This window comes from Fonsecaea nubica (assembly GCF_001646965.1).
Source record: "Fonsecaea nubica strain CBS 269.64 chromosome Unknown Scaff8, whole genome shotgun sequence".
In the NCBI taxonomy this organism is placed as follows: Eukaryota; Fungi; Ascomycota; class Eurotiomycetes; order Chaetothyriales; family Herpotrichiellaceae; genus Fonsecaea; species Fonsecaea nubica.
This window is the reverse complement of record NW_019173681.1, coordinates 180,983-195,892: the sequence shown is the minus strand read 5'-3', so window position 1 is coordinate 195,892 and position 14,910 is coordinate 180,983. Positions and strand designations below refer to the sequence as shown.

Sequence of the window (14,910 nt, the reverse complement as noted above, 5' to 3'; positions counted from 1 at the left end):
ATAACATCCGCCCTCGTGCTTCGGGGTCTGGAGCTCTACTCCCAACATTTCAATCCTTGTCTCGTGTTTGGTCATATATCTCCGAAGGTGGTGTCTCTGTGACTTACAGGACGGGTATTCCAATCATACTAGACCTGTCAGGACCGTCCCCTAGCAGGTGGGCCAGGCTCAGCCTCAGGTTCGAGGTGTTCCTATTGCTTGAAATAAATATCTCATGCACAAATGCATCAATCTGGAAGTCTTTCATGAACGTGCCCGGTCGAAAACAGGCTGTCCCTGGGCTCTCTGGGTACTTGAACCGGTCTTATCACTTGTTTTCTTCCTACATTTTCTTCTGTTCCTCCACGCACCTTCATCGAGACTCAACTACGCAATCACCAAGGCTTTCTCGGGTCGTCAGTCAACGGTATGGATGGTAACAACAACGAACGGCGCAACTATTCGGACATTCCCTCTTCGAGTTCGACTCAAGCACCTACTATCGTCATAGGCAATGTATCCCAAGCGAGGACATCGACTTTCGACTTGCCCATGGTCCCAAGCCCTCCGGCAACCCCAGACTCCTCCAGTGAGGCTCGACCAGCTAGCTCATCTTCAGCTAGGGGTCGTCTGACCATGTCAAGACATGACTCAAGTAGGAGGATTCTGTTGTACCCTGAAGGCGACTTTCGGAACAGCTCAACACCGGAACTGCGAGATTTGAAGACTGACATGATGTGCAACTGGCTGCACCAGCAGCAACTGGAGCGGATGTGGTCAACCAATGGCATTGAAGAAGGGGTCATGCTCAAGAAAGCGAAGAACGACTACAAGTGTGCCCCTGAAGACCTTCGTTCTCGGCCCGAAGGAGTTTATGATGCGGTAAGAAGGCTTAATGTCAAGGTAAGGAAATCTGATCGTCGCAAGGTGCCTACCTACTGACTTAACCTTGATAGTGTGCCATGACAGTCAACACAGGCGTTGTCAAACTATTCCTCCAAGATCAGTCACTCACCCACATGCCGCTTGACTCCGGCCTCCGGCTGCAAATCCTCCCGAGCATTTCTCACCTTCCTGACTGCCAGAAACATCAGTTCGCAGCATTCGTTCGCACCTATAATATCCTCATCGTCTGGGATGACGATCCAAATCACATCCTCAAACGTGTCCAGTCAATAGAAGACCAACTTATCAACATGATTTGGAAGGAAGAATGCGAAGACGATGAATCCTATGCTCATATTCCCAGTGCCATGCCCAGCACACTCAATCTCGACAAGGCCAACGACGAAGAAGGATCGTCTCAAATTGCCGACATGGGACAGAGCTTGCTACCTCGCCGGATTGTTCTCATCCAACCACTCCTAACTGCCATCACGTTGGTCTTGCTGATTGCTGCCATTGGCAGTGGTTGGCGCGAGATCGCCATTGAAATCAAGGTTGACCGTTCCTGGATGCGACTGGCCTTCATTGCCGTCGTCCCCCTCCAATGTTGGCTTGCACTATTCTTCATGCAGTCAGTGGCTGGTTGCTGTGCCCAGATCATAGGTCCCATAAGTCAAATGAATGCCAACACCAAGTTTTACTCTGGAATGCCTCCCCCGCGCCTCCCCACTGACGGAAGCTATACTTTGCCGCACGTCACTATTCAATGTCCAGTCTACAAAGAAGGTCTCTGGTCCGTGATCGACCCGACAATCAAATCCATCAAAGAGGCTATCTCGACTTATGAAATGCAAGGGGGAACTGCAAACATCTTCATCAACGACGATGGTATGCAACTGATCCCCGCCGAGCAAGCCCAAGAACGACGTGACTATTACGACGAACACAACATCGGGTGGGTGTCGAGACCAAAGCACGATCCGAAGCCCGCAGATTCCAGCCAAAGACCTTTTATCCGAGCCGGTAAGTTCAAAAAGGCATCCAATATGAACTATGCCCTGAACGTCTCTGCTCGAGTCGAGGACAAACTGTTGACCATCGTACGTCCGGAGGATGGCACCTGGACTACGGAGCAAGAACGTGAGGTCTACCACGAAGCTCTTGCATCTATCGTTACCGAAGACGAAGGTCGTACGCAAGCATCAGGCAACATTCGCGTGGGGGACTACATCCTGCTGATAGACAGCGACACGCGTGTTCCTCGAGACTGTTTCCTGAGCGCAGTCTCAGAAATGGAAATCTCCCAAGAAGTCGCAATCATTCAGTTTGCCAGCGGTGTAATGAACGTCACAGACTCGTGGTTCGAAAAGGGAATCACCTTCTTCACGAATCTTGTGTACTCAGCCATCCGCTACGCAGTATCCAATGGCGACGTTGCCCCTTTTGTCGGTCACAACGCCTTTTTACGCTGGTCAGCTGTGCAAGATGTTGCCTATGTCTACGAAGATATCAACGACGGCATCATCAAGGAAAAGTACTGGAGCGAAGCCACCGTTTCTGAAGATTTTGATATGGCTCTTCGTCTGCAAACCTCTGGGTATATCCTCCGCCTTGCAGCCTATGCCGACCAGGGCTTCAAAGAAGGTGTCTCTCTGACGGTGTACGACGAACTCGCCCGCTGGGAGAAATACGCCTATGGTTGTTCGGAGCTCATCTTCCACCCGTTTGCCCAATGGCTCTCCAAGGGCCCCTTTACTCCCTTGTTCCGCAACTTCATCAAGAGCTCGATGCCATTCCCGTCTAAATTGACCATTATGGCCTACATCGGAACTTATTATGCCATCGGGAGCGCGTGGATATTGACGCTGTTCAATTACTGCATCGTTGGCTGGTTCAACGGCCACTTGGATCATTATTACATTGACAGCTTCAAAATCTATTTTGCCATCATCGTTGTCTTCACCGCCCTCGGCAATCTCGCGCTGGCAGTAATGCGCTACAGAGTCGAAGATCAGACTCTCCTCTCGGCACTGTGGGAGAATTTCCGTTGGATCCCGCTTCTGACCATCTTTCTGGGAGGCATATCCCTTCACGTCTCGCAAGCAATCCTCTCGCACCTCTTCTCGATCGACATGTCCTGGGGCGCGACCAGCAAGGAAGCCACCGATACGAGCTTCTTCAAAGAGATCCCCACGATTCTTCGGAAATTTCGGTTCACATTCATCTTCTGTGCCATCATGAGTTTGGGCATGATTGTGGTTGCTGGCGTCGGTCCGCTGGGGAAACTGGTGCCATATGACTGGCAGATTGCATGGTTCACAGCGGTTTGGCCTTTGGCCACGGTTGTTGGTGGGTTTCTTATTACTATTTTTGCCGTTTTCTTCCTGCCTTCCTGCCCGAGTTCTCTCCTTTCAGCTGACCTTCCAGCACCTCTATCATCTACCCGTCCCATCGACTCGCACACTCTTTGCTGACATTCTGGGTGGACAGGGTCGCACGCATTACTGCCGCTTGTGTTGAATCCGGGATTGATGCAGTTCACCTTTTGAGCAGACGAGCTTTGGCGGTTGGATTTTGTTGGGGAAATGCACTCGGCAGGGTGTGCTATATCCATTGGTTGCGACTTTGCAACACCAGATACACGCGACCATTCCGTTTTTGTCGATCGTTTTTGTCGTTCCGTCATGTAATCAACTCTCACGGTGCGCCGTCCCACATATAATCCATTTGAAGGTCCCACCAAAGTCCAGCGAGGGCAAAAAAGCCACGCTTTCTGGCAGGACCCGCGTGCCATGCGTCGATATTCCTGGCTGCAGTGGCCCTATGCTCGCCAGAAGCTCCTCTGGAATCTCGATGAATAGTTCAAAGTGCCATGTCCTGGGAGGATGTACAAGATCCATGCGGCCACTGTAAGTGGAGACGATCGCCTGGTATCGCTCCATCATGTCGCGGGCAGCCAGTCTGGATAAGTAGAAGTCCTCGACCATGCTGAACCCGCTCATTTCGTCGCGACAGGTCTTGTACATGATCTCGAGCTTTTCCACCCAGTCGAACCGCACGCTCAAGCCATAGGAGATGTTCCGCAGCCATCGAGTCAGGCAGTCCGGACAGTGGTAGCGGACCACACGCTGGCGCAGCAGTGATTCTACCTCGCCCTTGACGGGGTCACCGACAACGAGCAGGTGGAGACCATGGCTGCGGGTGATGGTCTCGAGGGCCAATATTTGCAGAGACATTTCTGAGACAGGCGAGCTCTTTCGGGAGAGGAGATGGTCCGGCTCTAGCAGAGGCGGCTGGCAGAGGTTGATCAGCATCGTACTCGACATCAACAGATCGTAGATGTTCAGTCGGACTTCGGCGGGGAGTGACATGAAGCCCCTAGCCTTGCTGCCAGGAGTGAGGCTGGCCATTGTCATTGAAGGTTACTGGCGGTCGCTTCCCTTAGACAAGAACTTGCCGCGGCGCTCTCCGGTCTGATTTCCGCTCGATTCAAGCACCGGATGAGTCTTTGGCAGGGGACGAAGGGAGCAATGTAATGAGGTCAAATGAGAGTTGAAATAAGTGTGGTTCAAGAGGACCTGGACATGGACGGAACCAGACGTTTGACGTCTTGGCGGCCGCGTCTAAGTTCATGAGATGGTTTGGACTCACTAATGGCGCAGGGGGGAAATGTCACTTCAGCTATGGTGTCTTGAGTCCAGAAAACGTCAGCCTTGCGAAGAAGAAAGATGGGGTGAAGGTGTGCATATGCATAAACATCAATATGGCACGAACTGGTTGGCTAAATGGTATTCTACCGCCGGAAGGCTGACCAATGGACGGCCGCGGTGGATCAAAAGCATTTGTTCCTCATGAAGGACCGACAGCGATTGTTTTGTTTTTCCGGGATTCCTATACTTCAGCATTTCTTGCAAAGAGATGGAGATCTTCCAAGAAAACTCCCGCGTGCCCACCCTCTTAGCATCGAGAGGAAACCTTGCCCTCACAGAGGTCGACACCAACTCGTCCTAATCTTCCTCATCCCGTTTCCTCCTCTAGATCTCCTTGATAGTCTTGAGTTCCTTCTTCTCCACAACGGCGTCGAAATGCTTCTTGGCGTTGACTCCTCCCACAAACACAGCGATGATCCACTGGAACCAGGGCAGGCTGAAAGCCTTGACATTGTGCTTTCTCAGCTTCGTCAGGGCGAAGTGGACGGCCTCGATACTATGCGCACCATAGAGGAAGTAGAAGAGGACGTCTTGGGTGGGCTTGGCGTATTTGCTGGCGGTGGCGCTCCTGGCTATGAGTTGATCGTGAAGAACGGAGCCTGGCTCGATGAATCTGCGGCGGGCAGACAGTATCATCAGGGCGATGGATAGCAGGTAGCCTCTTGCGTGGCCGCCCGTGGGGAATTCGTACTCGTCGATGGTGACGGCGGAGACTTTGTGTGTCGACATGTTGGATACCTTCTGGCTCTTTCGCGTTGAGAGGTCGAATGGAACAGCTGAGAGAGAGGGAGAGATTGGAGATGTCAGGAGATCTGCCGGGCAGACCTGGGATCTGGTCTGTATGAATACACGGGCGTTTTTTTATCGCCCGATGCTTTGGTCAGGCCTCGACGTTGCTTCAACAGGGATTCCCCGCCTCCAGCGCGGGGAAAGGATTACGGGACACAAGAGTGATATGTGGGATGATTGGCTTCACTGGGCCAAGCGGACGATCATGAAGTACGTAGATAGAATAGGCAAATGAGGAGTATGCAGATTTGCTGGGATGGAGAGAACAGCAACAAGAAGCCAGGGGTCCTCGATGGAGTATTTGACAGCGAGGATGCAGGGGACGAGAAGGATTCCGACCAAGAAAAATGCGGAGGAGATGGCCAGAGGAATGCTCACAATAACCTAGGTTAATACTACTCGTACCGAGTACGCCGAACGAGGTAATCCTAATGTGATGCTCCTGTCAGTCTTACCGTATACGGAATAGCTGCCGCGCGGAACACACCTTAATCCGAGTCCAATCATCTTCCCCCAGAAAGACAAGGGTTTGCGGAGTGGAAAATTCCCCTCAGACGAATCTGGCACTGCACAGCGACAACCAAAAAAAAAACGTATCGGGATAATCAGCAGCGAGGCTTGGTGGCCACATCTGCCTATCCCGCGAGATGGCCCCCTACGATAGCGACTCCTCGGACGATGGCGAGGACTACTCGACCACCAACGTCACGCTCGGTTATGCCACCGTCGAGTCGACGGGCGACGACGTCAGTCACTTGGGCGGCTATCCCACCTGGCTAGACTCAAGTCACCCTCCGCCTGCGGCACTGGCCAAATGCAAGGTCTGCAACAGCTACATGTCCCTTCTCCTCCAGCTCAATGCAGATCTGCAACAGTATTTCCCCAGCGACGACCGGCGCCTTCATGTCCTCTGCTGCAGGAAGAAACAGTGTTCGAAAAAGGTGGGCAGTGTCAGGGCATTCCGGGAAGTCAGGAAGCCCAGGGTGCAAGAGAAGAGTCAAAAACAAAAGGCGATAGAGCCAGAGACCGTGAGGCCGGTACAGGACCTTGGGAGTGCTCTGTTTGGCGGGTCAAGCCAACAATCCGCAGCCAGCAGTGCAAATCCGTTTTCGATGCCCGGCAGCACGAATGGGCCGGCGACAGCAAACCCGTTTGCGAGCATAGGTTCGCCTTCACAGTTGGCAGCGCTACCTCCGCAGAGACCGCGCGAGGAGCCTCAACCTCAACCTCCTACACAGTCATTCGCAGATAAACTGCGAATCGGCGCCGGACCGGACGACGAAGGCACCAAGAAGACCGCACAGGAGCAGATACCGTGGCCGGACCTCACCGAGTTTCCCAAACCCTACCCATCCTTCTACCTCGACGCATATCCGGAGGAGCTGGACAGAGAACCTGCCGCCGCTGCCACAGAAGCAGAGTCCTCAAAGACACAATATGATGTCGACGACGCAGGAGGCTCCAGCAACGCTGCGGATAAAGACACGTTCGAATCCAGCCTAGACAAGACCTTCCAAAAATTCTCTGACCGTATCGCCCAAAACCCAGAGCAAGTCCTACGGTACGAGTTCAAGGGTGAACCACTGCTGTATTCTGGCGCAGACGAGGTTGCGACCCGCTTCACCGTGCCCCACGGCAGAACCGGACCTGTGAAGGGAATACCGCGATGCGAGAGCTGCGGTAGTCAACGAGTGTTTGAGCTACAGCTTGTGCCGGGCTTGATCTACGAGTTGGAAAAGGACGACGAGAACGCCATGGGCCTGGAAGACGGCATGGAGTGGGGCACAATCATCGTGGGGACGTGTGTGAACAACTGTGGCGACGCGGGGGCTGTCTCCTTCAGGGAGGAGTGGGTTGGGGTGCAGTGGGAGGAGAGAGTCGTCAGGAGATGATGCCGTCTTAGCACGAAGGGACCGAGAGATTCTAGATGAGTGTGACGATTGATGAAGAAACGGGGATTTGTTTCGAAACGATAGAAGACATGACCTCCGACACATGATCCGAGGGAGTCTGTCAATGGAATCAAACGCCTCCCTATCAAGTGCACGTCAAGATGTCTATCAAGCACTGACGAAGAGCCGAGTTCGTGGTTACTACGCCGTTCATCCGAACTTCAAGCACTGCTATTGTGTATAGCAACCTGTTTTCAGCCCTTACCCAGCGAAGGAGCTGGAACAGAAAATCGTCATTGTCAGAGAGTACGAGGTACATGCAGCTAAGCGCAGGGATTTAATGACGACGACGACACTGAGTGTCTTACTGACTCGGCAGCCCGATATCGAATCGGGAACAACCATGTCCATATTACAGCCATACTAATAATTAATTACCTCGGTCACCTAAGTAGGTTGTAGGCAAATAATGCAAAGACATTCAGAGGGGAATCTCTAGACACTTTTGACTGTATTATTGCACCATCGACTCGGTGACACGGGCGACGAAATGCTTGGAAAGTCGAGATTTCAGCCAATGCCCTTCCTTTTGTGCCTGTGTCCCGAGTCAATGGCTGAAGCGCGTTTTGGTACAAGTGCTCGGTCCTTATACATAGTAATGCATTGTGTGCCAGGGATATATCGGCACGGCACACCCATGTACATGTGTAGTGTTTTGCCCATCCGAGTTTTGACATAAAGTGACTGGAGGGGCTGGGCTAGGCGAGCCACGATCCTTGCGAAGCACCCAAGCAAATGGGTTGAGTCAAAGTGATGTGCTCTCAGGCATTGTCTAGGGTCGCTTCTGAACCTTCTCATGCGAGCCTACCTCAACAACGGTCATGATCATCTGGAAAGGTACCTTGTCCAGCTGTTTCCAGGTACTCGTAGCTCGCGGAAAGTGGCCCTCCAAGACGTTTAGCAGAGGAGGAGGGGCGGCTGTGATCGGACGCTGGCTCCAACATAAGCTGTACAAGGTCCAAGGCCACGCACGGCATCTTGAGCCGCGCTTGGGTTACAGTGTCTGCAGCCTCCAACTGCTTGCATGGGTATGGGGTACGCCATCGTGGGCATCCACGCATCCTGGCATCCTTGGTTGTAATCACGGGACTAGGAAGAACCTCAGACGACGATATCATCAAACTGGGTGAGTGTGAGCGACTGAGCGGACGAGCTCCCTTCCTTAGCTTGACACTCGTGGGTAGCCCGAGGCAACTTTGTCAAGGTATTTGTACGAAGGACCAGCCGTCATCGCACCCTGGTTTGCCACTAGTGCCACGCCCAAAGCCGCATGTGTGATTTTTCAGCTGGAAGCTCTCTCCCAGAAAGTCCAGCCACCCTCCGGCGAGCCCCGCGAAATCCACAATAAGATGCTAGTGCAACGCGCTAAGTACGCGAGCGCGGATCTGCGAGACGATCGAACGCGTGTCGGTAGGAATAAGGCGTCGTTCTTCGATTGGGTTCCTCATGAAAAGGCAGGATTCGAATGGAGTATCTTGGTCAAGTGATATGTGTGCAAGACACTGAAGAGTCCGAGGCATGGAATCTCCTTGAGTAGCGTATGAAGAAGGAAAACAAGGCCGGACGAAAAAAAAAAGGAACAAATAAATAAATTGTGGACGCGTCAAAAGGTCAGGATGTCGTCCCCGCTTTTCCCTTTCCCTATTTCGAGCGAATCTCAATTTCCCACTGCCTACCTCGTACTTTCCACAAACCGCCCGTTTGATAAGAAATACTACCGAGGACCGGGGCTGCATCGATATAGAAACAGTAGTCGGTGGGGATTGGGCACCGACTGGGATCTGTTCGTGGCAGAACGCTGTGCCGTCCGACAATAATCAATCCAGACTGTGACTGCGACCGAGAACGGAGAGCTGACTTGTTGTCTACGGCTGCGTAGGTATGTATGTATGTATGCTAGGCATAGCATGGCATTGCATGGCATGGCATGAACACGCAGCACCAAGGCCAACGGTACCAAAGCTCATGCATAGGTATGTCTTGCACCGGCCTCGCTTGTTTGCTGCAAGCCCAAAATGCAGCCATCTGTCATCTCATCTCATGGCTTCCATGCAGGCCCTCGATAGGATATGTGATCCGGCTCCCTACAAGTCATCCCTGCTGCTCAAACTTGCTGATCCTTCTGTTCTCTCCTCTCACAAGTACCACAAGTATCACAAGTAATCATGTACCCAACCTAGTCGAGCCCCATACCTCGTTCGGGGAGTTACTCTGTAGAGTGAGTTGCTTGGATTGCGGCCCTTCCTTGGTTGGGTTTCGACTTTGTTCCACATCCCCAGTTGCCATGACAGTTGGTGCAGTAGTATCAAACCTGTCGGCCCCCCAGGAATACTCGTAGCTACTAGGTCACTTTGATTGTGGAGATAAGTTCCACGGCCTTAACACCATCGTTTGCCGCTGTGCGAGTGAAGTGCCTGCATGAGGAAGTGCTAAACCAAGGTCCCCCTCTCCCAGCTGACCGGCCTCTCGCCAGTGCGGCACGGGCGAAGCACAATATTACTCGTATTGACGTAGTGCTCCAAGAACGGATGCCCTGAAACGGCCGTTGAACCGACCGTGGCGTTGGCTAGATGGTCGCCTCAAATTTCTGGGACGCGCCACGAGCCTGGCCGATGCATGCACACGACCTCGATTAATTCTTGTATCATGCCGTGTCTGGAGCACGCGATCTATGGCCTGAAGCCAAGTAATCTGTGATATCCCGTAGAGCGGCAACAGCAGTCCAAAGGAATGGCCATAGAGGGGAACAAGGATAATGGTCGTATTTTCTTGATTCAGAGCTACCTACTTTCAGCTACCTAAACTTCAGCTATCGCTGTGTTGTTACGATGTCGATGATGGAATTAGGATGTTGCCGTCGTCAGGGGTGGGAATAGACCGTAGACACATGACTGATCCAATTGACCACATCAACGCATAGTACAAAAACAGAGAGACGCGCACAATCGAACACATTTTGCTGAACAAAAGAGTTGCTCCTGGCCAGTTCCTTTGCTTGGGCAAATAACGCCTTTGCGTTTCCCGGATATCCAGCTCCGCTCCATGTTTTCCAAGCTCAAATCCATGGCCCTCCTCTTTTGGGGTCATGTATGCGTCATTGCTGGACAGAAAAAGACACTGTATGCTATTCGTTTCAAGTCGAGTAGGTCGTGGCACAGCTGAGCATGTGCCTTTGGGTGTTTTATCATAAAGGGCGGTGTGTGTGAATCCGGTCATAGCCATAGAAATAGCAGTGCTATGGTGTGGTTTATGATCTTGGAATCAGTTCGTCACCCAGTTGCAGAGCCAGTCCCTGGCTGGTCGGAGCCTTTCGTGGCAAGGTGGGACTGCCGGACGGAGGCTGCAAGGTATCAAAATTCAAACTGGCTCTTGTAAACCGGCTGGGAGTCTTGCTAATGGTGGGAGTCCGGTTGCCCCACTGAGCAGGTGCAGGTGAAGGAGTGACATTGCAGAAGTCGGCCAAGTTGAAATTCTGGCCTGGAGTTTGTAGAGCGCCATTGAACAATCCAAGATGAGTGCCCGGAGTGGTCATTACTGACGAAGGGAGATGTGAATGCTGCGAAGGTGGTGTCGAGGGTGGTTCTTTCGACGAGTCCGAGGTTCTGTGGATATTGATAGCTGGTGACCTAGAGGGTGAATTTGCCAGATAGAGTAGGAGGTCGGCCCCAGATTGCTTGGAGTTGCCATTTAAGAAGCGTTTCGTGGGAGGAGGTGTTCGTGGAGGTGATGAGGACAAAATACTGCTTGACGGTTCGTTGCCAAATGCAGGCATGGGTAGGTCATGATCTTCGTCATCGGAGTGAACATCAAACATGGGAGAGTCGTCATTAGCAAGGCGAGGCGTTCTAGCAGAGTCGGTATGAAAGACTGGATGCTCCTGGAAGGACTGTGCCCGATTCAATAGAGGAGAAGACTGGGGCAGTCGGTGATCTTGCTTCCATGTCAACGTGCTTGACTGTCTGTCCAGGCCTGTCACAGAGGACGACCGGACTCTTTTCCTCGCAGCGAATGGAGGCTCGGGGATTTTAAAGGCAGAGTTGGAGGGCTTCGAAAAACGATTATTGGCAATTGACGAGGTAGGGACAAATTCGTCGTCGGATCCAGACGAGGTATCACAAGGTAGATCTTCCTCCAGAAATGGTCTCTTTCTCTTCAGCTTCTCGGTGAACTCGGGTTCGATCGAGGCCAGCGTACGATCTTGCCAGCCATTCTGGGCCTTGAAGCTTGCAAAAGCCAAACAGTCCTGGAGGTTTCGAGCAACCTATGGAGCAACTTCAGTCAGGAAGGGGGGTTCCCCAGAGAACACCTTGTGAGCAAAGTTGGGATTGAGTTACCTTTGCAATTTCCACCCTTCGCAGCACCTTCTCTGCTACTTCAGCCGCAGCATGTGGATGCTGGTCAGAGGTCATGTTGTTGCAAAGAGTATGAGAGACCAGCATGAGGGATAGGTCTCCGAGGGAGTTTTTAAGAAGGAGAAGGGTGAGGATTTTGCCAAATATGTGTGGTGTTGCCCCGAGACGTCAATGCGCAGGCTAGGAAAGAATTGTAGTCGAGCTGGTTTAATTCCTGCTATGGATCCAGACTCGGGCTGGCAATTCGTGGGGCCACAGCGCCAGGGTAGCCGGGTGCGACTGCGCTATGTTGAATGAGTGGTGCTCGGGTCCAGTTCGGCTCACTGAAGGATCGAGGTCATGCTGGAGGATCAGGTGTCGAAACGGACGGAGGTGTAGAGGATGAAGGGACAGAGAGCAGGAGGTTGCAGAGGAAAGAAAAGAAGGTGGACAGCAGCTGAGCAATAAGTTCAAGGAGAGTAGGTAGGTAAGTTAGTTAGTGGTAGAGGAACGTTTGGTGGCAGCGAACTTGACGACCACGGTGAATGGCCTGGATTAAGTTAATTGGGCTCGCCGGCATACAAGTAATAGGCTTTCACTACTCCTACCTACTACTGGAGGCAGTCCAGAGACTCAGAGCGGCAACTGGTGGAGGTTGGACGAGGGGGTGCCCTCGTTGGAGCCGATGCTGCAAGCACTGACACTGGCGGGCAGGTTCTGGGTAAAGAGCCACTAAGGCAGCTAAAGGACAAGTGGATTGAGGCCGTCCATTTGCAGCTCCGGCTCGCCTGTGGCTGGTGATGGTGTCAAACTCATTGGCTTCTTAGCTGCTAATTACGCATGGCCGACGCTCTTAACTGAGACTCCTGCTTGGAGCTTACCGACTGGCTCTGAAATTGGCCTTTGCGTTGGTCGCATGCACCTTTGGCAGGTTCCTCAGCTTCCTCCAGCCATACGACCCGGCCATCCTCAATCCATTTCAAACCGACGTTTGCACAGGACCAATTGACGCCGGTGACTTGCGTGCCTGTGTTTCCCATATCCTCAGAATCACCTTGGTCACCTCTGATGTGGCGGCTGCAGGTACTGCTACGACTATTCGGTGCTCCTACCCCTACCTCGTACTCCTACTCGCAGACCAGACTGCCGGTTTCTGTGTCTCGTGTGCCCTGATATCCGGTTGAACCAACCCCCTCGTTGGGTCCACTGCCACGAACACAAGTCGATCTCCTTGTTCCGAGATTCTATGACACGGCTGGGACATACGAGTAGCTTTGATGAGCCAGAGAGGGGAAGAAGGCGTGTCACAAATTTCCTCCTTTTCCATCTCGGGCACGGGTATCAGCGACAAGCTAAAGATCTGGGGAAGAATAACCACTGGTCCCTCCCTAAAGCAGTGTACCTTTCTCAGTCCAGGCATGGGGCAGTGGACACCGAGAGCCGCCCTGACCTCACTCAGGACCTCATTACTGCCCACATTGAAGGGGATAACGGTCGGCCTTTGATCGAGGGGTTACCCCCCCTGATCCAGGTTCAAGCAGATACCTCGCTGATCAATATCATATTCGGGGTACCTGCGTGAAAAGTATAATGCTAAGTTCGGAGGATATAGAGGTAGCCATCAGGAGAAGATGCTAGAGAACCAAAAAGGAACATCTTCGGCTCCCCGATCCGGATATGAAAAATTACCATGGAGAACTAAGTCTCGGGATTGACAACCCTCGGGATTGTCGTGCGACAAAGACACGGAGGAATTGTCAGTGCCATTGACATGGCATATACGGAGTCTGGATGTATGTACGTAAGGCATTTCTGACACTTTCCATGTAACCAATGTTGATAGGTTTATACAGAAGCGTCCAGCCTGCGAACCTCCACGCACAATCAATTCTCCATAGACATGTGTATACAGCGTGCTCTGCGCTCGGTATATGCGAGTCCGTTCAGCGGATCTCTAGCAGGAGAGCTACAGAATGATATGCCCTACAGAATCGAACTCCTGGGACTTCCATATCCACTGTATGGAGTTCTTCTCAAATTACACTTTCGATGTCCCCTTTCAGCAGGGGTAGCCGTCTTCTTCTCGGATAGAAGCTCAGAACAAGCATTCAGCATTCCCCTGATTGATTTGGACAAATGAGGCTCTACTCATATTCGTGCAGATCAGAGATCCAGCTCCAGCACCAACTCAATATATACGGAGGTTCGAGGTAGAGATTATCTGTTCCTCATTGGGACATACTGAGTAGTTGCTGGAACGGGAACGAGGACGGAGAAAATGCCAGGGCCAATGCCGACTTATCTCTGGGCACTACGCCAACCACATGTTCGTGCAGTTCCAAGCTGCTTCTTCTACGTCATCAACCGTAAAACATGCCCACCATGCCCACAACTACCTAGCTTTTCCGGGGACGCCAGTCCCTAAAGAGCCTAACTTGCTTAACTAACAATCCCCCTCGGTGCTCTCAGCCCTTATAATGGCCCCCCTTGGCGCACCCAAAACCAACAGGGGCGCATTGTGTGCCGTGATGCGTGGGTAAAAGTCCACTGTGGCCCAGGCACGCCCAGGTATTCCCAAGGATGAGGTACGAGAAACTTGGTACAGCTTGAGGATTGCGCATTCTACACATTACAATTCCCCACCTTTATCGCAATGCTTGTGGCTTTCAGCCAAGTTGATTGCACAATAATGGTCCGGATTGCTCTGCTGCCCTTGCACTTGTAGCCCTGGTTCCCTGGTTCCCTGGCTTGCCTGGTGCCGCTTCTGGCGAATCGCACCTGCTGGCGGCAGCGCATGTCTCGCAATCACCAAACCTGTTCGAACTTGTCCTTCCACTTGGAAAAAGTGCATATTGCATACTACATTTCCGTCCGCTACGACCCAGAATATCCCATAGCTCCAAGTGTCGGCCAGGTCGCAGGTCCGGGCAATGTCACCTTCTTGTCGTTCTCTTTCAGCTTGCTGCTTATCGACGAACTGACGGTCGCTTTTCCTCTTTCACAACCTCACCCTCATCCTCATCCCCAGTCCTAGTCGACTTTCCTCGTTCTCTCCTGGTCGCTCGTTTGTCCGTCCAAAGTGTCTGAGCGAAGCTTCGTCTGCTCTGTTCTGCTTCTGCAGTGAGACCCTCGCAGCCAAGTGTCACTTCGGAAAAAAACTCCATTGCACATGCATGTGCATGCGGTCGTTACATCCCACCCTTAATTCTCACCAACCGGCATCATCAACCACACCGTTTCAATTCCGCCGACCAGCTCGCTTCC

General features: G+C 52.4%; 5 protein-coding genes across 5 annotated transcripts; 2 read left to right on the top strand and 3 right to left on the bottom strand.

The window, feature by feature from the left end:
* Positions 1-408: 408 nt before the first annotated feature.
* AYO20_01920 (hypothetical protein) lies at positions 409-3,413 on the top strand (the record flags this gene model as incomplete). The annotated part of the gene is made up of 3 exons (XM_022640226.1): positions 409-882; positions 936-3,213; positions 3,355-3,413. 3 exons carry the CDS (start codon positions 409-411, stop codon positions 3,411-3,413), a joined length of 2,811 nt encoding a protein of 936 aa, XP_022503726.1.
* A 141-nt stretch (positions 3,414-3,554) lies between these two features.
* On the bottom strand, positions 3,555-4,274 carry AYO20_01919 (hypothetical protein; the record flags this gene model as incomplete). Its single annotated transcript, XM_022640225.1, has 1 exon — positions 3,555-4,274. One exon carries the CDS (start codon positions 4,272-4,274, stop codon positions 3,555-3,557), a length of 720 nt encoding a protein of 239 aa, XP_022503725.1.
* A 624-nt stretch (positions 4,275-4,898) lies between these two features.
* On the bottom strand, positions 4,899-5,303 carry AYO20_01918 (hypothetical protein; the record flags this gene model as incomplete). The annotated part of the gene is made up of 1 exon (XM_022640224.1): positions 4,899-5,303. The coding sequence occupies one exon, from the start codon at positions 5,301-5,303 to the stop codon at positions 4,899-4,901; it is 405 nt and encodes a 134-aa protein (XP_022503724.1).
* Positions 5,304-6,010: 707 nt separating this feature from the next.
* Positions 6,011-7,255, top strand: AYO20_01917 (hypothetical protein; the record flags this gene model as incomplete). The annotated part of the gene is made up of 1 exon (XM_022640223.1): positions 6,011-7,255. The coding sequence occupies one exon, from the start codon at positions 6,011-6,013 to the stop codon at positions 7,253-7,255; it is 1,245 nt and encodes a 414-aa protein (XP_022503723.1).
* A 3,307-nt stretch (positions 7,256-10,562) lies between these two features.
* AYO20_01916 (hypothetical protein) lies at positions 10,563-11,724 on the bottom strand (the record flags this gene model as incomplete). Its single annotated transcript, XM_022640222.1, has 2 exons — positions 10,563-11,576; positions 11,650-11,724. The coding sequence occupies 2 exons, from the start codon at positions 11,722-11,724 to the stop codon at positions 10,563-10,565; spliced, it is 1,089 nt and encodes a 362-aa protein (XP_022503722.1).
* Between the last annotated feature and the right edge of the window lie 3,186 nt (positions 11,725-14,910).